The 23713-nt window shown below is 40.8% G+C and overlaps 1 protein-coding gene across 23 annotated transcripts in view; it reads left to right on the top strand.

Moving 5' to 3' along the window:
- Positions 1–14286, top strand: part of cacna1aa (calcium channel, voltage-dependent, P/Q type, alpha 1A subunit, a) — a 136048-nt gene extending 121762 nt beyond the window's left edge. For 18 of the 23 annotated variants that reach the window (XM_037544727.1, XM_037544740.1, XM_037544729.1 and 15 more), the window contains 5 exons: positions 79–192; positions 3130–3171; positions 7650–7848; positions 8149–8399; positions 10824–14286. In XM_037544727.1, coding sequence (XP_037400624.1) covers positions 79–192; positions 3130–3171; positions 7650–7848; positions 8149–8399; positions 10824–11435 — 1218 coding nt within the window. In that variant the 3' untranslated portion in view covers positions 11436–14286. The remainder of the gene's footprint in view (positions 1–78; positions 193–3129; positions 3172–7649; positions 7849–8148; positions 8400–10823) is intronic. The other 5 variants (XM_037544743.1, XM_037544745.1, XM_037544748.1 and 2 more) reach the window with 4 other exon arrangements.
- Positions 14287–23713: the final 9427 nt, after the last annotated feature.

A 23713-nucleotide genomic window follows, 5' to 3' on the forward strand; every position in this document is an offset into this window, starting at 1 on the left:
TCAGGCCTGTCTCCTAGCCTCCCCTCCCAGGCCTGCCGCGCCTGGCCAGTCACACATGCTCTCCCTCTGTTTCTGCAGACGGTAGAGATGAGAGAGATGGGGCGGGACGGATTCTCGGACACTGAGCACTTCCTGCCAATGGAAGGCCACGGCAGGGCTGCTTCCATGCCTCGACTCCCAGCAGACAACCAAGTGAGCACTTTCATCCTGTCATTTATCCTCGTCTTCGTTCTTCTTTCCCTGACGTCCTCTCTGTTTCCCACTGTCTGTCAGCCCTCTACTTTGAGCAAGTCATTTCCCATTGCTGCCTTTGTGTGCAATGAACATGGTCCTCTGTTAGAAGAAAATAATCTTTCCCTGTAGTATGGCCTTTTGGGTAAGGATGAGGATGCATAATAGCATTCAATTTAAGGTATGGTTGGATGAAAATAAAGTCTAAACATTGTAGAATAGTTTCTTTGTATAATGATTAACCTCTTAAAGTGCAAGCTTTATTATTCAGCTGTTCATTTTAAGACAGAGATTTATGAGTATTCAGTAACTGATATGAATTATCAGACCCAGGGTAAATATCCATTTTAAGTATTTAAAACTATGAAAATGTGTTTGACCAGATGTATTTAAGAATACATTTTTGCATTCAAACACCAAAATTATTTAAGTGCTCTAGATATGCAATATCTAGAGTACACAGTATGTGCTTTCATAACTTAAAATGCATATTTGCTGCAGGTGTGAAATCGGCTGGAGATTAAAACAGTCCCTCTCAGCAAATTTGACTCTTTCTTCTGTGCCTGCCTCCTGGGTAGCTGAAAAATAACCCACCTTCATTCCATGCCATACCATCTTCACTATACCATGTGCTCCAGTGATTGTCATGGTTATTCACACAATACACATACATGCACAAATGTACAGAATAACACACAGTATATATATACACCTGAATATTGATTTTATGCCAACATCAGTTTCTCTTTTTCACTCGTTTATTACTCCTTTCCCACTATTTTCGTCAAGACGCTTATTTTCCAACAAGTCCTTCCTTCCTTTTAACATCTTCTTGCATGTCCTGTATGTATTTTACTCCAAGTTTTATCAAATATAGATTATTCACTTTCTTTTTTCAGTAAAGAAGTGGTGGAGATTCTTGAGGTGTTGTGTTAACAGTGTATAAGCAACAATAAGCTTGGAATATTGTACATACTCTTGAGTATATTCCCCCTTCACAAGAGTCCTCTGTAATAAACATATTTTCCCTTTACTTTAGTTTGTTTTAATTTGGATCCATAACATGATCCGGTCCAGAATGATGAACCAAATGAAATGAAAACTGATTAGAGAAGTCTGTACGCTGAACTGTGTGTGTGTGTGTGTGTGTGTGTGTGTGTGTGTGTGTGTGTGTGTGTGTATGTGTGTGTGTGTGTGTGTGTGTGTGTGTATGTGTGTGTGTGTGTGTGTGTATGTTGAGTGGGCAGGGTAAATGGTGTATGTGTGCTCTTTATTACACAGTACTAAGGAAAGATTTTGTGTAGGGCTGTCACAGTCAATTATCAGTCAATTATCAGTCAGTTAATCCATCACACACACATATATATATATATATATATATATATATATATATATATATATATATATATATATATATATATATACTTAGAATATAAATGGACTGAACTGAACAAAGCTTTATTTTGCCTTGTTGGGGAAAACGGTAAAGCCTTTAAAATGACTTTTTAATGACATTTTATAACTAAATAAAATGGAACAAAAATGCATCAAAAATGAGGTAGTTTCGTACTGTACCAACTATTCTTAAGAAGAAATTTCTTCTTAAAAACCCACTTGTGCAGTTTTCAAGAATATTCTGACATTCACCGATGTTTTCTTATTTGGGATGTTTGAGAACAGAATCTACGCATAATCTGTGCACAGAGGTTCTGTGGTTTAAGATCACATCACAACTGTGATGTAGACTGTTTCTTAGGACATTTCTCAAGAAGGAATTTTAAGAAAAAACTTTGATATTGATGAATGAAGTCCAATTACATCATTCAAACTACCAACTAATTACTACAGGTTTATTAGGAAATTTTGATTAGGGATGTGAGTGAACTACTATGAGACACAAGTGCAGGCTTACTGCTCTGTCAGATGTTAGCTACGTCCAAAAACAATGAAAAGATAAAGGTTGTCAGTGATATCTCAACAAATAAACATGTAGTGATATCGTCCACAGAAGAGAAAGGAGTTTTCGTCAGCATCAGATGTTGTATCCATTAGCTCTAATGTTAGCCATAGCTCATCTGAAGAGGCAGTGTATCTGGAAACCTGTCAGTTTCCTCAGCTGTCTTTGGATAATAATCCATGTTTTAGGTGAATGTAAATGTGTGCAGCTAAATTTTGGTGCAGCTGAACGGTTTAGCCACAAGTAGGCCTACAGCCCCAATGTTCATTTTGGCCAAAAGTCTTTTTCCTTCTTCACCTTTAGTCTTCGAGATACTCGAAGCATCACATTTGTTCAGAAAGCACGTTCCTATTTCAGTGATCTTTCTTTTTTTAATTGAGTAATTGTGACAGCCCTAGTTCTGTTTACATGTAAATGTAGAATAGTCCCATGGTCCCACGCTTACTGTACATGTCTGCAGCACATTATGTATCGTAATTTTCTCTGTGTCTCGTGTACTGCACCTCACTTTATCATGTTGTGTGGCGTACTGTGGCGTGGCGTCGATGGTGTTGCCGTGGTGTTTCTAACAGTGCCTCTGGCCCTCAGTGTGTGTGTGCTACTGTGGTAAGTGTCTCTCCTTGTCACCGCTGCTTCTGTTTCTAACCGGATACTCTCTCTCCCTCTCCCTGTCTCTCTCCCTCTCTCTCTCTCTCTCTTTCTCTATCTCTCTCTCTCTTCACTCTCTTTTCACTCCCTTTTGTTTTGGACCTTCCCATCCCTCCATTCTTCCCCACCTGGTCGTCCTCTTTAAACGTAATCCCTCGCTCTCCTCTCTCCTCCAATCATGCATTCCTGTGACCTCTGTCGGCCGTGCTTGTTGTTCTGTGCGGTTGTCTGTGTCTTTGTGTGCTGTGCCATCTGTGCTGCTGATGCGGCTGCATTTGTTTATGGCTGAGCAGCAGCCGAGGAGGAGAGGAAGGCATCGGGGGAATAACCTCGGTGTATGTTTTTATTACCATCTGCCACTCTTCCTCCATCCCTTCCTGTTTTCCTTTCTCCAGTCATCAATCTCTTCCCTTCTTTAACGGATACACCGCAAACCAAACGTATGGAAGGAAGCAGTGATTTTAAAAATTTCACATGGAGAAAAAGTCTTAATTTGTCTGAAATTACATTGCAATAATTTTACAAATTAAAAGCCTTAATTAGAATGAAATTGTCTTCTATTCAAATGTAAATTGCGGTACATTTAGGATATAGACATGTGTTTATTTATTTATTTATTGTTAGAAAACATTTAACATCACATAAAATGAACGCGGAATAATATGGGGTAGCTATGGCAACACAAACGCTGTTAAACTTTACCTGCTGCAGAGCATACACAGAGATAAGGCTGTGAATTACTTTGAAGTAGGCCTGGGCAAAATAATGGTGTTTATCGTTATTGTGATAAATTACATCAGAATATGTCACAGTATGCTTTTCTGAATGTCATAGATATCATCAGTACTAAAAAAACACTTTGCCAACTGAAATTGTGATTACAAAGACAGTATAATTTAATTAGGTTTAGCACAATCTGTGCAATGCTGAGTGTAAATCATTAAACTCATGATTTTTTTATAGTATTTTTTTGGCAGTACAGTATTTGAGTGTTGTGATGTTAGATTTTTGCCATTACATTTGAAGCATTAACAAAGCCTAAATAGTAACTTATGTCACTTAAAACTAGTTTATAATTAAAAGAATGGCTTAGCGAAAACTCAAAGTAACACAATTTTCCACTCACCTCAGACGTAGTCGATCAGCCAAAACATTAATGTCTGAATTTTGCTTCTTTAGCTAATGTTGCAAACAAACACTAGACTATAGTCTATAACTAAATCTTTTCCATTAATACATCCTCAAAACGTCTCTCAACATGCTGAGAAGCAAATGTTGATGAACATGCGTAGACGATGTGATTTTGGACACAGACTCAATGGAAATATTAAAAATACTGTGAATTGTGTTGCTGAACACAGCAGACAGACACTTTAGACAACAGGTGACGCACAGGCACGTGGACACTAGTTTACATTCATCATTTCTGTTGTTTCTATTCATAAATAACGTGTGAGTTATTTCAAATGTGCTGAGTTTTCAAATTGAAGATGGATGTTTCTGTTTATAAACAACAGAAATCTTGAAAGTAATGTAGTTAGTGCATGTACACAAATGAGAGCCAGAAATCAGCACACATTTAAAAACAGACCTGGCTGTTCTGCATACATAAACATGTTACTGCTATTAGCTTTTTTTTTTTTTTAAATAACATTTTTGAAATCGATTTTTAAAAAGTGTTTCTTCCAAACTTTTGACCTGAAGTGTAGCAACTGCTGACATCATTATTTGGCAAAGATACCACTTCTATGTATCAGCCATCTGTGTTCTTTGCAACCTGTCTTTCTGTCTGTATGTCTAGATTTTTTGCTATCTAATGTGCTGTCAGGGCCCACCGATGCATGTGCATGCCTGCTTACATCTGTGTTTGAGTTTGTATGTGGGCGTGGTTCGGTCAGAACAATGTTTGAGTCTATCTCTGCGATATGCGATACCACCGCCATGAGAAGGGATGGGCTGTATGCAAATTGTACCTTATAGTTTAGAAGTTTTTCATTTTTTATTTTAAATTAAATTATTTAAAACAGCTCAAAGCTGTTCAGGCAAAGCCAACAGAAAGGTTTGCAGTCACCAGATGAGGGAGCATTTTAATGCAAGCGGCTGTGAAAATAGTTATTATTATTACAAGGTACTTAAATTTTATCAAAAAGCCATTCTGTTATTAAGACAAATCATGTCTTGAGCTTTTCTTATTCTTTTACAATATTTGAGATAATATTCCATAGAATACTTGAAATTGAAGATATTCAACTGCTGCAGGCCAACATCGCTGTGTTGCGGTGATCATTGCATCCCTAGATGTCTTAGGCAATAGAAAATATCGCTGTCGGAAGAAAACCTTGTTTTTCAGTTTTTGACATAATTTGAAAAAACCCTTTATATTGTATGTAAATTTAATTATGAATGGACTAAATAAAATGACCCAGAATGACTAAAAGTAAAGTATGTTTTTTCCTTCTCCTGTAAAGATACAAGATTTTCATCTGACAACAAACAGAAATGTATGTGTGCGCGTGGGTCCATGATGAAGGGCTTCTAATGGCTAGGCTTAACCCTCTATTGCCTACCTCAAAAGCATCTGTTTCTGCCTTTTAATCTACTATTCTCCTCAATAATGTGATTTCTCAGTACTATTGCTGTATCAGAACATGTCAAGAATACGATCTAACAAAGCTGAAAATTTGTAGATTTTACTTTTTGTGTGACAAATGATCAATTTTATTTAAGCCAACACACAAACGGCAATGTGCTTCACACTACAGTGACAGTGATAAGAATGTTTATGAATGCTTGCTTAGAAACTACTGTTGTGCATCCAACAATAAAGGCAGCGTGAAGCCTCTTTTATATTGTGATAGGAAATATGTAATTTATTTTTATGACAAACATGGACGTGCATGCTCACCAACTACTACTCAGATTTGAATGAGTTAAAAGAGACAAAGACACTTTGTAAGTACATAATAAGGCCCTGAACAGGCTTCTTTGCCCTCCCATGTATGAAGTGTGATGGTGTGAAGTGGGCTTTGGTCTTCGGTAAGATGGGAGGGAGTAATGGGAGTCATGTAGAAGTTTCTGGGTAATATATCTTTTTCAGGTATAATCCTGGATGCATGCGGGGCATGAACTTCGGTGCTCTTTCTCTCCTGTTGCCGTTTATGTTCTCTCCTGCTCCGTCTCTCTTTCCCTTTATCCCTGCTGAAGGTTGCATGATGGATGTAGCTATGGAGATGTTGGAATTTGACTCGCTGTGTGTTTGTGGGTGTGTGTGGTTAGGTGTGTGTATTCAGGCCAAATATATTAAACTCCCACAAACATTCAGGCCCCAACGCAGATTTGCGTACTCACACACATACCGACACACACACAGAAAAACGCAGAAAGACACAGTTGAGTTGCCAGTTAATTAGGTCCTCCTACTTTGTTTCTATTCATTGGCCATTTTATCAGAAACATCTATGTTAAAAGTCTACTATCTACATGTACAGTTACAGACGTGCAGCCTATATGTTGCGTCATCTTTGGCTGCCCCGCTCTTCCCCATTAGTCATTGGTCAGTTTCTGATCACAGGACTGTTATTGAATAGATACTATTTGGGTGGTGGACCATCCTCAGCACAGCAATGACACTGACATGGTTGTGGCATGCCCTGTGGTGCTGGTATAAGTGGTGTTGAGGGGGGTTTAACATATTGTATACTCGGGCAGAATGATTGGGGCTAAATTTCTAATTGCAGATTTTCTGATGTTGTGACTACAATTTAAATTGCAATTAATCTATTAATTGAAGTCCAGGCTTGTTTTTTCATAGGTTGTTCATAATGTAGGCCATGGCCCATGGGGCAGTCGTGGGCTGGAGGTTGGGGAACTGGCCCTGTGACCAGAAGGTTGCCGGTTCAATCCCCAGCACCGACAGTCCATGACTGTGGTGTCCTTGAGCAAGACACCTAACCCCCAATTGCTCCCCGGGTACTGTGGATACTCCGGGCAAGTGTGCTCACTGCCCCCTAGTGTGTGTATTCACTAGTGTGTATGTGGTGTTTCACTTCATGGATGGGTTAAATGCGGAGGTGGAATTTCCCCGGTTGTGAGATTAAAAACATATCAATTAACTTGAACCATTACAGCTCTTGCGATTCAAAAATTGCACTCTTTGAAATTGTGATCCTGATACACAAATGATTAATCTTTCAGCCCTACTGTATAGATTTACTAACCACTTCATTTGAAACCCCTCCCTTGTAGCTTCACCTTGCTGGTGTACAGGTAAACACAGTAGCCTGTCTGTTTGCACAGTTTGTATTAGTCATCCTCTAGCCCTTCACCAGTGGCCAGTTTCTGACCACAGAGCTGCTGTTGGCTGGATATTTTGGGGTGGTGCTCCACTTTCAACCTAGCAGTCACACCAACATATGTAAAAACACCAGCAACACTGTTTTATATACTACCAGCACCACACAGATTATAGAAGTACTTGGTCAGTGGTGGTCCTAGGGTGGTCTCTTTTCACGACGAGGGGTTGAGGGTAGAGGGGTGGCAGGAACAGATGGGCTACAGTAGCTGTAGACCTATGTGGTAGACGTTCCTGATTAAGTGACCAGTAAGTGTATGTTTCTTATTAACTGGCAACTCTGTATACAGTCCTGTCAGTCAGTCTAGATTTTAAACTCCCCTCTCAGCTTCTTTTGACCCATTACTCTTTAATCATTTGGATGCTTCTCTGCTTCTCTCTTCCTTTACTCTCTCTCTCTCTCTCTCTCTCTCTCTCTCTCTCTCTCTCTCCTCCCTTTCCTCCCCTCCCACCCATCAACAGACCATCACAGACAGCAGCCCGATGAAGCGTTCAGCATCATCGCTGGGTCACGGGCGTTTGGGCCGGGTGTCACGGGGCGAGGATTACGCTATGGACCGGGTAATTCCGGAGGAAGGGCAGAGACACGGGCATCGGCGCAGAGAACGCAGCCACCGCGCCTCTGAGCGTTCACTCAGCCGCTACACCGATGCTGACACAGGTCAGACATACAGAGAAAGGAGCAGGCTAATTCTTATAGGCAGTCGTGACTGTTGATCTTTTTGATTCTCTGGCTCTACTAGTGGCTACAACCAAAACACAGTTCAACACAGTTCAAAGCCATATTTGAAACAGTATGACGTAATTGGCCACTTTGATATCTGTTGTGTTTTGTGTAGAAAACACCTAAAAAAACACTCAAGTTCTTTTTTAAGCACTTTGAAATATTTTTTCAAGCACTTGTTGCTACCATAGTCAACTATGATGAGGAGTACTATCTTCTCCTGGCTGTGACCTGCAGGTTTGGGCACAGACCTGAGCACCACGACCCAGTCCGGTGACCTTCCGCCCAAAGAGAAGGACAGAGACCGGGGCAGAGCAAAGGACCGCCGGCACCACCACCATCACCACCATCACCACGGCTCCATGGAGAAGGAGCGCTACACGCCTGAAAGAGAGCGAGGGGAGTATGGGCACAGGCCACCACGAGAGAGGGACCGTCGCTGGTCTCGCTCACCTAGTGAGGGCCGCGAGTGCCTCACTCACAGACAGGTGGGCTAAACTCACTCACTCTCACACAACCACAGAAAAACACTCTACACACACCCTCATCTCACTCCAAAGCGAATCCATCAAAACTGATGGATTTCCAAGCTTCCTTTCCACTGCAAAGCTTTTCTTTTGTCACTGGAACATGTCTGTGTGTTTTTATTGGAACACTACCGTGTTGTTTACTGTATAGGGGTGGGTGATATGATGATAGTTGAACGCTGCTGTAATGAAATTTTGACACAGTGTACTTTTCTGAGTACATTGTGTCATGCATGCTTTTAGAACACTGATCAAATGCATGTATCATAAAAAGACAGACCAATTATATAGAGTCTGTGAACAACAACCAGTGAATAGTAACTGTATAAACTGCATAGTAATATGGATTGGAGGGTAGCTCATAACATCAGTTGCTTGTTAACACAAATAGCTAATCAGCCACTCACACGGCCGCAACTCAATGCATTTAGGCACGTAGAGGTGGTCAAGACAACTTGCTGAAGTGCAGACCGAGCATCAGAACGGGGAAGAAAGGGGATTTAAGTGACTTTGAACGTGGCATGGTTGTTGGTGCAAGACGGGCTGGTCTGAGTATTTCAGAAACTGCTGATCTGCTGGGATTTTCACACTCAACCATCTCTAGGGTTCACAGAGAACGGTCCGAAAAAGAGAAAATATCCAGTGAGCGGCAGTTGTGTGGACGAAAATGCCTTGTTGATGTGAGAGGTCAGAGGAGAACGGGCAGACTGGTTCCAGATGATAGAAAGGCAACAGGAACTCAAATAACCAACCAAAATCTCTGAGGAACGTTTCCAACACCTTGTTGAAAGTCTGACATGAAGAATTAAGGCAGTTCTGAAGGCAAAAGGAGGTCCAACCTTTTTTCTGGCAATAAAGTGCCTAATAAAATGGCCGGTGAGTGTGTATTTCAGTAAAACCTTTCCATAAAATCTCCCAGCTCAGTTATATCCTGCTATGACTGTAAGCTAAAACAGAGTGCCTGAGTGAATGCGCTCACTGGTGTGGCTGGTGGGAAGTGTGCATTTCAGAGGCAGACAGATGACTTTATGTGATTCAGAATGGCTCTTGAATGTTTGCAAATTTTGGTTTATTTATGGCTGTTAATGGCATGTTTTCCATGTTTTTGGTAGCTACAGTATGTTATATTACTGACTAGCAATGCAGCACTTGTTTACAACAGATATGGACTGCAGAGCTGATATATTGCTGCTATGAAGTTCATGTTCCCAGCATACAGCAAAATTCTAGTTCTAGTGTCTCGGGGTAGTTATAACAAAGGGAGTCGCAACTGAAATATGCTGAGAACCACTGGTTTAAGGAAACTTGTAGACCAGAATAGTTGGACATTTTATTTCATCAATATTTTAGAAACGTCAACAGTGAAGTAAACATCCAATCCTACGCCTTGGCACAGTAACAACTCTAGCAAGGGTACATGTGCATATATGGCAAAAATGTCTTGAAGTATTGCAGTTTTGTCATTTTTCATATTGCCCACCCTTAATACCGTATTCAGGCAATGAGAGCCTGAAAGAATGTTGCATGGCTGCTGATGCTAATCTGACACAAACAGTTCACAAACCTCACAGAGAGCCCTGTATGTGTATGAGAAACATGTCAGATTGACTTTGAAGCTAGTTTTTCACCATTCCAATGGAATTCAACTCCTCTTCATTTGTTTTCTCCTTTTTTGTTTTGTTTTCTTTTCTGTGTCCTCTCTTTGTGACATGTCGCTTCTCAACGTTGGGTTGTTTGTTTTCTCTCGTCGTTTATGTTTCGTCATGCTGCTCTCCCGCTTCTCAATGTCTTTCTTTAACGCCAATCCACTCTCACTCTCCTCCCTCACTCTTTCACAACTTCACTTTTTTCCTCTTACTGCTGTTGTGTCGCTGTCGTCTTGTATTCTCTCTTTTTCTCTTCCTCGATCTCTCTCATTTTTGTCTCTGTGTGTCTCTCTCCGTCTCTTTCCCACTTACTCTCTCTCTCTTTCTCTCTCTCTCTCTCTCTCTCTCTCTCTCTCTCTCTCTCTCTCTCTCGCTCTCTCTCTCCCTGGTCGTTTTTTTTTCCCATCACATTTCCTCTCTCTTCATGTCTCTCCTTTTCACCTATTTTCCTTTTTTACACCCTTTTTCTCTACCTCTCCCTGGTATCTCTATTTTCACCCCTCTTCCTCCTTGTCTTTACCTCTCTTCATCTCTCTCTTTCCCTCTCTCTATATTTCTTTTTTCACCTGGTTCTCTTTCTCATCTCCTTTCTTTTTTTCACATCCCTCTCTTTCCTTGGTATCGCTCTTTTCACTTCTCTTTTCCTCTCTCCATCTCTCTCTTTCTCTCTCTCTCTCGTGTTGTGGGATAAATTTTGTTGTTCTTTTGTTTTTATTTGCCTTGTTCCATTTTCGTGTAGGGCAGTAGTTCAGTGAGCGGAAGCCCTGCCCCCTCGACGTCCGGGACCAGCACGCCCAGGAGAGGGCGCCGCCAGCTGCCCCAAACCCCTGCCACCCCACGGCCCCATGTCACCTACTCACCTGTGGTCCGCAAACCTGTGGCCACGCCCCCTTCCGGCCCTCAGACCCGTCTCCCTACTCCCACACCACCCCACCACCCGCTGCCCCCATCACACCATGGCTCTCCTAGGCATGGCCGCTGGTGCCCAGGAACCTCGGAGGGCACGGTGATGATGGGCGATGGTGGTTTCTATGACGACCAGGACTATGATTTTGGCCGCCATGAGCCTCCGGCCTATGATCAAAGCCCACCTGCCCAGGGCAACCCTCACCACCCTCATAACTCTCCACACCCACGTTCACCCAGGACTTCCCGCCATGTTCCCGTCCAGCAGGGCCAGTCGGTACCCCCCCCAGCCCGCCGGATGCCCAACGGGTACCGCTCCTCTTCACCTTCCCCCCACCACCACCCACCTGCACACCCCGGACCCCACAAACCTCCACACCCCAGAGGGCCCAGGAAGGGCCTGCATGAACCCTACAGTGAGACTGATGAGGACGACTGGTGCTAGCCTCTGGGGAAAGGGGAGGGAGGGAAAAAGGGGAAAAGAGAACAAGGGAGCGCTTGGGCACTCGCTGGAATGGGACTCTGCCACAGAGGAGGCCACAGCAAAAGCCACATCGAAGGCTATAATGAAGGCCACCTCGAAGGCCATCTTGAAGACCACCATGAAGGCTACAATGAAGGCCGTAACAAAGGCCAGATGCTTCCCCAAGTCTGCATGCTCCAGGGAAGCACTAAATGTGCTTGGAGGCTCCAAAAGAGAAAATCAAGGCATGATTCTTTCCTTTCTGTTCTTTGTGTTTTCTCTTTCCTCTAATGTTTCCCTGTGTTTTGGACTGCTTAAAGTGAACATAAGGACAAGGGAAGCATAACATGGGGAAAAATGTAGGTAAAAAATACCAACACTGGAAGAAGAAAAGAAAAAAGTGGACTTGCGTAACATTATAATTCAGAGGAGAAATGTACTGCACTCTTTTCCGGACACATTGTTCATGCAGAAAGTGACGTATCACAGTCATCACTGGCCAGAACTCTCACTTGAGTTGAGAAGCTACACGGAGAATCAACACTCGCTTTACACAACTTGACCTGGAGCTCCGTCTAATTGCAAAAATCCACCCACATGTTGGGTAATATTGATGAGTTTTATCATCTGTGTTTACTGTTAATAATTATTTCAGTAAGGATGAGGCCTCTGGCTATTTGCGTGTGTGTGTGTGTGTGTGTGTGTGTGTGTGTTTGTGTGTATGAGGGTGGGTTTTTGCCAAAAAAAAAAAAAAAAAAAGTTAGGGGTCAGGCAGGGGCGCATACACACCCTGACTGAGTTTTTGGGAACTGTCATGGCTACCGACCCCACCAAACTCAAGAGAGAAGAAAATACAAAAAAGCGAAAAGAGGGGAGGAAAAAAAATTAACAAAACGGTCTTCACTCTTTCTTCTTCTACGGCTTCTTCTTCTACTTCTTGTTGGAAACATTGGAGCTTGATTCTTCTGTTGCACTGCTCAGCTTTGTTTGAACTCCTAGAATAAAAAAAATCCCTCGGAAAAATCCTGCATGATTGAAACAACAGCAAAAGAAAAAAAAACAAACAAAGAAACTTTGAATGGATTGGGGGAGGGGGGGGTAAATTTCTTCGTCCTTTCTTTATGTCTGTGAAGTTCTCTCTCTCCAGTCCCTGGCCTCCCTCCCTTTCACTCCTCTCTGAAATCATCCCTCGTTCTTTTAGGGATGGCACAAAGGGGACAAGAGGCAGACACCACCTTCAGATTTCTTATTACAGTATGGTGTGAGCGCTTCCCACCGTGGTTTTATAACAGATACTTTGCCAAATGACCAAACTACTAAATAGTAATAATAATAATAATAAAGCAAGATCGTCGTCAACTTATTAGCAGTTATTTTGAAGCTAGCATTTTCTAACATCTTTTAACATTCCTTTTGCACTGTATCAATTGTTTGCTTACTTGCACAAAACTGACAGACATGCAAGCACACTGATCCCTCACATCCACACGAACATGCTCACACCCATTTTGAATACATGTATATACACAGTTTACGTGAACTCTTTTCCCCTTACTCCAGTCTTCCAGGGTGTGATGGAGTGAGAAGGGAGCGGAGGAGGAGAGAAGAGAGAGAACCACTTCATCTTTCTATTAGATTTGTTATTAAAAACGTTGTTTATACAAAGAAAAGATACCAGAATGACAATAACGGCGATGATGATGATGATGATGATGATGATGTCGATGTCGATGCTTTGATTTCATATCTAGTTTTCGTTATTTGACTCAGCTGTGCTCTTCGTATTGCCATATTTGTTTCAGTGTGGTTCTGTTCGTGTGGTACGTGGAGCTCTGTGGCAGCAATGCATTCTGGGCCATGGTAGACTCGCCTCATACCTCCAGCTAATTTGCTCTTTAGCAGCTAATTAGCATGGACACTTGTCACTGACTTCATCAAAAAAGAATGAGCCACATACTGTCCTGGAATGTAAAGACAGCTATTTTCATAGATGCAAAGTGAAGAAATAAGGTATGCTGAGTAATATATGTATATGAAATGTGAATCAATGCAAATGTACATAGTTCAAATTTTAAGTAACCTGAGCTCAAAAATCTAAAAAAAAAAATATTTTTGATGACTACGATCATACAGAATTACTGATGGTACTTATATCAGATCTTATATCAAAGCTAGAGAAGACATTAATATATATATATATATATATATATATATATATATATATATACACACACACACACACACACACACACACACACACACACACACACATATATATATATATATATATACATATTAGAGTTTCCCAGAACATGTTATCTATTGACTATCTCAAGTAAAAGGGACCTGTATGAGATAAGAGATCATTCACTGTGGGAATCCCCACCAAACTGTTCATTTCCATGTAATCTTTTTAGATGCCCCTTTTTTACTATTTTAGATTGATTCCATAATAGTTTCTTTTCGGTGAAATGTTAAATGTGGACACTGGGGTTGCTAGCATAACGTGACTGGCATAATGTGTAAATGTATATTTGAAGAAGGAACAGAGCTCCACTACCTCTAGCATATCAATAGATGGCACTGTGCTCCACACAGTTCTAGCCTGTAGTCCTGATTCACACTCTTGTCACATCTCTTTCTGTTCCATGTCGATTTATGTCGATGATCTGTAACACTGGGAGTAGGACTTTTAATGTCTGTCACCGACGGTGCACCATTCTGTGTTCAGGACATGTAACACAGCCAATCCAACTGCACAGGAACATGTAACACAGCCAATCAAATTGCATGGGTGAAACAATGACCGGGCCTTTTCTGCCAAAAAACTCTTGTCTCTTGTGTCCCGCTGATCTTTGTGTCCCTTTTTGCGGCCCGAACGTATTCATGTTCCTTTGGTCCACACAGATACACTGCCAAACAATACTGTCCTGAAGGACGCTGCGGTCCTTCTATATGTAGCATTCGAGACTGACATGCAGAACCACTTGTGGTCACATTTCACAGTGAATAATGCTGGTACCCGTGTTTGCGTGAGGAAAGGCAGCAATTTTTTTTTTTTTACACTGAATTTACTGACTGCTGGGGTGGGGGGCTTCCATTAGCAGAATTAGCTGCACAGGATTTTTTCAGGCATTTTCAAGCATTTTTCAGCCGCTAACGCTGAAATCTTTGAGACTGGAAAGGGATGAAGGCTCCCCTTGCTAGTTTGACATTCTAAATTGGAAAGGTTTGTAGGTCTAGGAATGTATCACTGACTTAGTTGCTCAGTGCCTTATTCACCATACGTTCAACATGCACTACTGCTATCTGTCTGTCTATCTATCTATCTATCTATCTATCTGTCTGTCTATCTATCTATCTATCTATCTATCTATCTATCTATCTATCTATCTTTGTTGGGGGTATACAAAATAATAAGAAAGAACTCATGTTGAAGTGACCAAACTACAATTACATAGCAGCCTGTTTGTATTTGTTTATCAATTATAATTGCATTTGTATGAATATTCCAGTTATCTTTTTCCTATGAGCAAAGTTTTAAAATCAAAAGATTTATGTGCCTGCTGTATCTCAGATGTTCAGAGGTTCTCAAAAGGCAGGTACATTGACCTCAGTTGTATCTCAGAGGAAATACAGTAGAACATCAGACAGGTTTAAACGTGGGGCTTTGACGAACACTTTAAGACACAACAGCTGCTAAACGTCACCAAACAATGCCTTAAAATGGCTACAGAACGCAAGTTCAATCCCTGTGACCCAGTACAACCAAATCTGTGTCAAAAGCTTTTCAAAGCCCAGAACGGAAACTGCCTAATCCAAAGCCAGTGGCCGAGAACACAGAACCTGACCCATTTAGCATACACTCTTAGTCTTAGAACAGTGGGAAAAAAGGAATTGATAATTGTGAGTCATGATTTAGTTTGTCGCAGCCCGGTTTATTAGCAATCAGTATATTTCTTTGTTTCCATTATTTTGTCTACGCCCTGTATGTATCTAGCTGCTCTCTTCTATCTTTTCTTCTAGTGTTCTTCGCTCGTTTGTCTACTTTCTTATAAGACAAACACTGAAAATACTAAAGGGGTTTAAATGAGGGTTAACCCTTAAATCAAGACAGATTCCTATAAATATGCAATATACCATGTTCAAGGTAGTTTAAGCAAGTGGGAGCCAACATTTGTAGCAAGGTGTGAGCGAGAGAGACGTAGAGAGGCCAATTTCACTGTGTGAATGTTTTTCTTTTCCATTTTTAATTAGGTGTTTGTTCACATGCAAGCTCTAATTACACATATGCAGGATTGGTACAAAATATGGAAACTGAAATGTAAATGTCAGTTTGATAGATATTTTTCAGTCTAAATCCCTTGTAACTGTAGAACATAAATGATGGAGTATTGTAAACCTCAGTAATACAGTGCACATTTAGCCTACATTGGTCACAATGGGGCAACATGGTATGTGTATATGCCAAAAGACTGTGTTTGATGCATTATAGCACTAAATATTAAGATAATAAAGATATTATTTGCAGTAGGAAATAAATGTCCATATTCATTAAGGTAAGATCAAAATGCTTGCAAGTAGACCCTCTGAAAAGAGTTGTGGAAAAGGACATTAAACTAAAGTAGATATAAAAAACAAAAAACAAGAACAATTTAGATGAAGGTCTGACCAAGAACAAGAAATCTTGTTCAGAGAAACCGGGAAGATATGATTATCACCACGTTTTTCCACGGAATGGGCTCTATGACAATCCAGGAACAGGAAGATAGGAAGAAAACCAAACCGAATGTTGGGAATCATTTAGACAGATCAATAAATAGGAGACTCCAGAACAATATAAGAGCAAATAAAGGATCTACAACTGACTGTCAGGCCCAGATGAGGAGAGATTTCTCAGGCAAAGTGTAACTAACTAAATAAAATACGGAGAAGCTCCACAAGTCTGGCGATCGATAACCTTTGATAAATTTGTCCTCAGTACAAGCAGATCCTTATCCATATGCTTTGCTCCCAAGAAGAGCTTTTATTGGCAACCTTTTTGTCCCGCAGCAAGATAATGATCCTAAACCCCAAATCACAGTGATGAAATATCTGCAAAACAAAATAACAAGATGCTAATCTGAGAGTTTTCGACTGGCCAGACATGAAAATCAATGTGTAAAGAAAAAATTAAAAAGCTCCTTTCAACCTACAAGAGCTTTCAGATGAGTTACAGGCCATGTGGAGAAGCATTTCCTTAGCTCAGTTTTGTTTGTATAGCCCAAAAGCTTTCTAGAAATGTTGACCCTCTTCGTGAGGGAGACAGCGTCAAGAAAAACTCCACTCTCAGAACCACTGAGAGGAACCAAGACTCAAAATGAGAAATCCTTCTCATGTGGTTGGCATTAGGCTTAATTCAGAAATGTTGATAGTGTTTGCAGTCTAGTTGTTTTCCATACAAAAGATAGACTAGAAATGATTTTTTAATGGTGAAGACTGGGCTGAAAAACTGGCGCATAAGATTTCCTATTAAATATTTATTATATTTGTGCAGTTGGCCACAAATTGAATACTGCCATAATATATTGTCTCCCATTTTTGGCATTGGCAAATGTAGCTTGATCTGAACATGATATTTTTAATATTAACTTGATATTATATGATATTAACTTGATATGAATTACAGTAAGATGCATGCAAGATCATGATGCTCACCATACAGGCGTTTCAGGGGTGTTATATTTTGTGCCAGTCCTGCATATTTGTGGCTTTTATGTTTAACTCATTCCATTTGTGTGGATGTAGGTATGTGTGTCTGGTTGTGTGTGGTCAGTCCGGACAGGTGTTTCCCTCCTCACCCTTGTCAATACACACCACCACCAAACACCTCAAACCCCCATCCAGCCACCATGAAAAAAGAAAAATACAAAATGCACCAGAAAAGGGGTGAAAATTTGTTTTCCGAACAAAAAAGTGAAAGTATTTACTTCCAGAACTGCATGTGCTATGTGCATGCCACACCATGGAACTTCATCTTCAGGAATTAAAAAAAAAAAAAAAAAGAAGAAGAAAAAGGCATAGTATTATTGAAGTACATGAGTATAGATCAATGTTTTTAAAGGCAAAATGTTCCTTTTCTTTCTATTTTTTAAAACAAAACAAAATAAATAAATAAAAACACTGAAAAATGACCAAAAAAAATGTAAAGAGCCAAATGACTGGTGCAGATTGTTTTGTTTATTTTCTTTTTTTTTCTGCAAACTTGAAGGTGAGACACTCCGACACTATGTTCAGGACACATCAGAATAACTGTCAAAAAAAAAGAAATAAAAAGATGTGGAAAACACGACTGTTGTTGAGTTGGAAAAGGCGACGATTGCATTCATACACGTTTATTAACATAGCTGTCTCAGTCTGTCCATCTACTGCTACTCAACGTTTTCTCTCTTTCTGCAACTGACAATTTTATAATTTCAGAAAAAAATATTTGAGTCCGTCTATCTGTCTATCTATCTATCTGTCAGTCTATTCAGGCGTCTGTCAACCATCTGTCTATCTAAACATCCAGATCTATGGCCGTCTGTATATATCTATTCAGACATCAGTCGATTGGTCATCCATTAACACAAACATCTGTCTATTCTAACATCTGTTCATTTAAACATCTGTTTATCATCAATTTGAATATCCAATCATCTCTGAATATCTGTCTATCTGTCTGTCTCTCTATCTATCTATCTGTCTATCTGCTTAAACATCTATTTGTCTATCTATTCACACATCTGTGTACTTTGCACTCATCTACCCATCCAAACATCCATCTGCCTGTCTATATATCTGTCTAGTCAAACATCTGTCTACCATCCATCTCTCATCCATCTCTTTATCTACCTGCCTACCTATCCATTTAAACATCTATGTCTATCTATTCAAACATCTGTGTACTTTCCAATCCATTCAAACATCCGTCTTTCCTCCATCCACCCACCCATCCATCCATCTTTCCATCTATACCTACCTGTCTATTCAAACATCGATCTATTTAAACATCTGTCTACTTTCCATCCATCCAAATATCCATGTCTGGCTGTCTATCTATCCATATCTGTCACACACTGTTTTTTTTCTCTTTTTCCTTCTTTCTGTATCTGTTCATTTATTCAGTTCAGAAAAGGCTCCTTTTAGAGAACACAAGGTAAAAAGAAGGCGCTCTATTTTCGCTGTGCTCCTGTGACACATCTTGGTTAAATGGTTCTACGTGTGTGTCTGGCCCCACTTCACCTTATTGATCAGTAGATTTTAGCCACTCATGGCCCATTCTAGCACACAGAAGGAGAGAACCGGTGAAAAAGAGAAGTGTGTAGAGTAGCCTACTCTCACACTCCAGTAAAAGTAGTGTTTTTTCTTTGAAATAATGACTAGAAAAAAAATACATTTCCAAAAAACAACTAGAGTAAAAGTACAAAAGTAGCAGTAGAAACCTACATAAGTACCAAGAGCCTTATAGAACCGCATTGGAACGTCTTGGCACATTCAGCATCTATCAGTGTTAGAACTGAATTTGTACGGCTGTATTCTTCTCTTTTTGGTCTTAAATAAAATGCTCTAAAATGAGATATGGGCAACAGTAAAAGCAGCCCAGGAGCTGAACCAACACAACAGAATGAAATAGAACACTAAAAACAGAAGTTTAATGATTGAAATGCAACTAAGTGTGGAAAAAAGACTTTCTTCACTAATAAACTGGAGAAGAAATGACCAAATACAGTAAATAAAATATTGTGTAACAACATTTGAAAGAACAAATCCATCAGATTTATATTTGACTATATGGAACCTCTGCTGATAACACGTGGGGATGTGTGTGTTGCCATACACTTTTCGATGCATTACTAGTCTAAACGTTTAATCTTTGTTTTCCATTTTCTATTATGTGTAATCTCAGTTTTGAATACTGCCTTCATAGACGCTGCATAGTGCAGAGTTTGGCTTTGAGGCCTGTGTAAAAGCGCACAGGGAAGTTGGATTTTCCTGTTGTGTAAGCACATGATTTTGACAAGGCCCAGTGTTTTAATGCTCCACTTTTGGGGTTGACATAACCACTGATGGACAAAGAAACTCTTCCTTGTGTTTTTGTTGTGAGGATTTTATTCTGATAACAGAAATAACGCAGCCCTTTAGTGTTGGTTAGTGACAGCCTGCTCAACTCCTCATGTGAGACAAAAGTCAAAGGTGACAAAGCTTCACAAAGACAACAATATAACATGATAATTATGATTCAGAAATGACAACGGAGTAGCGATAAAAATTACTTGGCTGTGTATACAGGAAATTGGGAGCATATATCATGATATCATTCTGCTATGTGTTAACATAACCGTAGCACTTTAGAGTACATTTTGCATACCCGGTAACAGAAATGCTACAATATTAACCTCATATGAACAGATCAGAAAAGAATAAGCTTAATAGACTAGTACACTGCCTGGAACATTGTGTGGTGTTGGCAATATGTGAGTATAATTCACTTCAATTGATCATCAACACTTGCTAAATTGCCCCTAGGTGTGAGTGTGTGTGTGTGAATGCATGTCTGTCTGTCTGCCCTGAGATGGACTGGCGACCTGTCCACGGTGTTTCCTGCCTTCCGTCCGATGACAGCTGGGACAGGCTCCAGCACCCTACCGTGACCCAGAAGGATCAGTGGTTTAGATCCTCATGACCATCAACTAAATATGATACAGTTCAACTGTAGATAATGAACCCAGGAACATATACCTGAAGATTTCTAATGTTATGAAAATATGCATTTTTAAAGACTGAAGTGAGGCACCGTCTGACTCCTACTTCCTCAAATGAGACAAAGGTCAAAAAGGAGGAGGCAGGGGAAATGGAAAGGGAGGAGATTTAATAGAGGAAACAGGAAGGGGACATTCCAATGTTAAACCGCCCAGTGCCAATACAGGCCATATTATGGAGAATTTTGTCTGATTACAACATTATAACAGAGGACTTGAAGTCTGTTACATCTCCTACTGCCTGATTAGCATTGGAAAAAACAAGAATCCATGTGTCCTGTGTTCTTGAAGGTCCCTGATCCCGGAGTGCCACTAAATTGGAGTTGTTCTTGTTCTAATGCACCCGATCCAACTTATAAACATATAACCAAGTCCCTCCCTAAGTTGAAGTCTTTAAATGACTAGCGACTCATCTCGGTCTTGAGACTAAAGATTTGTCTTACTGGTGTGACTTTGCCTGCCTGTCAGTTTTGCTTACAGTCATGCACAGTAACAGAGAAAAAAACCTAGATGATTTTTTAAAGATATTTTTAGATGATTTTTTAGTTACATGACAGATTACAACACTTACTAAAACTTCAGCTGGATAGCTATTACAATAGCCAGTGAGCATCCGTGCTATCAAACTACAGACTGACATGCTGTTTCAACTTGTTTTGCTTCTTTCCTTTAAACGCCACAGTTGCTGCATGAAGTGCCTCAGTTCTGTTCTTCAGGCTGAAGGTTCTTCTTTAATGAAAGGCTTGTTATTTGAACGTGTGTTGAAGCCGACAGGTTTTTAGTAGGGTTTTGCTTTCGTTCTGTGTAATACCTGCAGCTAGTAGCAAAACAAATCTGAGATTTTCTTCCCAAGAGGCTCGGGACTCGACTCTGCCTCGCATCTCAATGACTAGACATGACTCAGACTCACACCACAAAGACTTGAAGCACAACTTGGACTTAAAAGCAGCTTCTCAGTACCTCTGTAGTGTACTAGCCAGTCTCTGTTCAACTACTGTGTTCACACAGGAAAATGAAATGTGTGCAGCTAATGTCCAAATTATTTGCTACAACCACCTAAAAAATGACAAGAGGGCAGGAGCTCCCAGAGGGCGTCAATGTTTGAACATTTTAAATGCAAATCATGCAAATTTGGAGCAAGAGTTTAGCGCTTAAACATTTTTTACTTTAAGTTTGTATGAAGCAGGGCTCCGAAAAGTGGTGCCTGTGGGCCAAAATTGGCCCTTAAAGACATTTCATTTGGCCATAAAGTTACTCTAAAACCCATGCGTCAAACACAAGGCCCATGGTTCAGACCAGGCCTGCCACACAATCCTATCTGGCCTGCTAAACTATTTTAATTTTCTATTAATATTAGCCAATGCCTGCATTTTACTGCTGAAGTTTTTGCGTACTTTGATTGAACGATGGTCAGGTTGAGGTTACAGTACAACATTAAAAATGAAATAAAAAAATTTTTTCCTCTGGCCCACAGATTTGTTGAGATTTCTTATTATAGCCCCTTTTGTGGTTGAGTTTGACACCCTTGCTCTAAACCCACTGGCTCACCCCTTCTTACTTCAATTTTTTTTTATATTTTATCAACAAAATGTGATGTATTGTCTATATTATATATATATCTTTAGATATTATTTTTTTCTGTGGCCTTCAGTCCACAAAGACTGCCTCACTAGGAAAAAAGCATGGGCACCTCTGATACAGAGGCTATTCAGGGATGATTCAGTGATCTAAGGAACCATCTATCCATTTTCTAAGCCGCTTCTCCGTCAGGGTCACAGGGGGGTGCTGGAGCCTATCCCAGCAGTCTTCAGGCAGAAGGCAGGATACACCCTGGACAGGTCACCAGTCCATCGCAGGGCAGACAGACACATGCAGTCACTCACACACTCACACCTAGGGGCAATGTAGCATGTCCAATTGGCCTGACTGCATGTCTTTGGACTGTGGGAGGAAACCCACGCAGACACGGGGAGAACATGCAAACTCCACACAGTTTACTCCTGGCCGGGGAATCAAACCCAGGCCCTCCTTGCTGTGAGGCGACAGCGCTACCCACCACGCCACCATGCCGATGATCTGAGGAACCATTTTTGTAATTTCCATTTAGCTTAAAACATCATTGTTACATTTATAATGATACTGTAATCCTCCAAAAAATCTAGGCACTGCATAATAAAGTAGGTTTACACACACTGTAAAAAGTTAGAGGTCAGTTCACCTCAAAATAATATAGTAACTGATTACATAGCTTTTCCTGAGTTGAGTCAACTTGAGGACACACAACTCAAATTTCTCCGTTGAGTCAAAAGTTCTTTTAATGCTTTTAGTTCTGTGTCTCAGTTATGTAAATAAAATTAACTTGTTTTTTTATACTCTCTTCCTCACCAGCCAAGACTGCATCACACCATCCTGCGAGACGTACACACTCATGGATGGCTATGGCATCGCCGAGGCTCAAACTCACAAGCTCCTGTTGGGTAGACGGCTCAGTCCACCGAGCCACTCAGGAGCACATGAAGTAACTCAGATTTTTTGTGTCTACAAATGTTTAATACACTGGAGAAAATATTTGTTTTGACTTTGAAGCGTGGCGTCATCTAATGTGGTGCAGCTGTGTAATAATTCATCCCAGGAGGTTGTGAGTTTGAATCCCAGCAATACCACAGCGGTCTATTATCCGGGAACCCAAGAGGATAATATTCCAGATGGGACTGTGTGATAGAAGGAGCGCCAGCTGGTGGGGAAAAATACACATTCAGTTTAGTTTATCTAACCAAGATGCAGATCTAGAAACAGCAGCTTGGATAATTTTCACTCAACTAAGACCTTTGAGTTGTGTCAACTCTGGTGTCCTCAAGTTGACTCATCTCAAGAAAAGTCATGTAATCAGTTACTAAATCATTTTAAGTTGAACTGACCTCTCACTTTTTACAGTGCAGTATAGTGCAAAATCGAAGTGCACTCAATGCTGGAGCCCCTGGTTTGTGCCGTGAACCCTGTTTTTGAGGGTCTTTTGAGGCCTACAGTCTGTGTTTAAGCCAGCAGACCTTTGCTGAAGTGACCTCCTCCTAAAGCAGTTTGCACATCCTCCTCTCAGTGAGATTTCAGACGCCGGAGGTTCAGGTTTCTGAGGGAAGGCGATAGGCCTGGACGGCACGGGAGGGGGAAGAGGCGTTCCATTAGCAGGACAATTGATTAGCCACACAGGCATTTTTCAGCTTCCCTTCCCCCTCAGCCTGTCGGCCAGATGTGCGGAAGTGCGAAGGGTTCTGCTGCCCTTCCTCTCATCTATAAATACCACCCTCATGCATTCCTCTCCCTGCCCCCTCCCCACTTTACAATGGCAAACAGGGCAACATTAATAGCCCATTTTGTCCTCCCTGACTCTACTTTTCCTCAAATCCTGCCTTTCAAAAAATTTGCACTGTCATGACAAGGTGATGCTAACAGCATTACAGGGCATTAGGGGTAGGAACATGC

This window comes from Pygocentrus nattereri, chromosome 14 (genome assembly GCF_015220715.1).
Source record: "Pygocentrus nattereri isolate fPygNat1 chromosome 14, fPygNat1.pri, whole genome shotgun sequence".
NCBI lineage: Eukaryota > Metazoa > Chordata > Actinopteri > Characiformes > Serrasalmidae > Pygocentrus > Pygocentrus nattereri.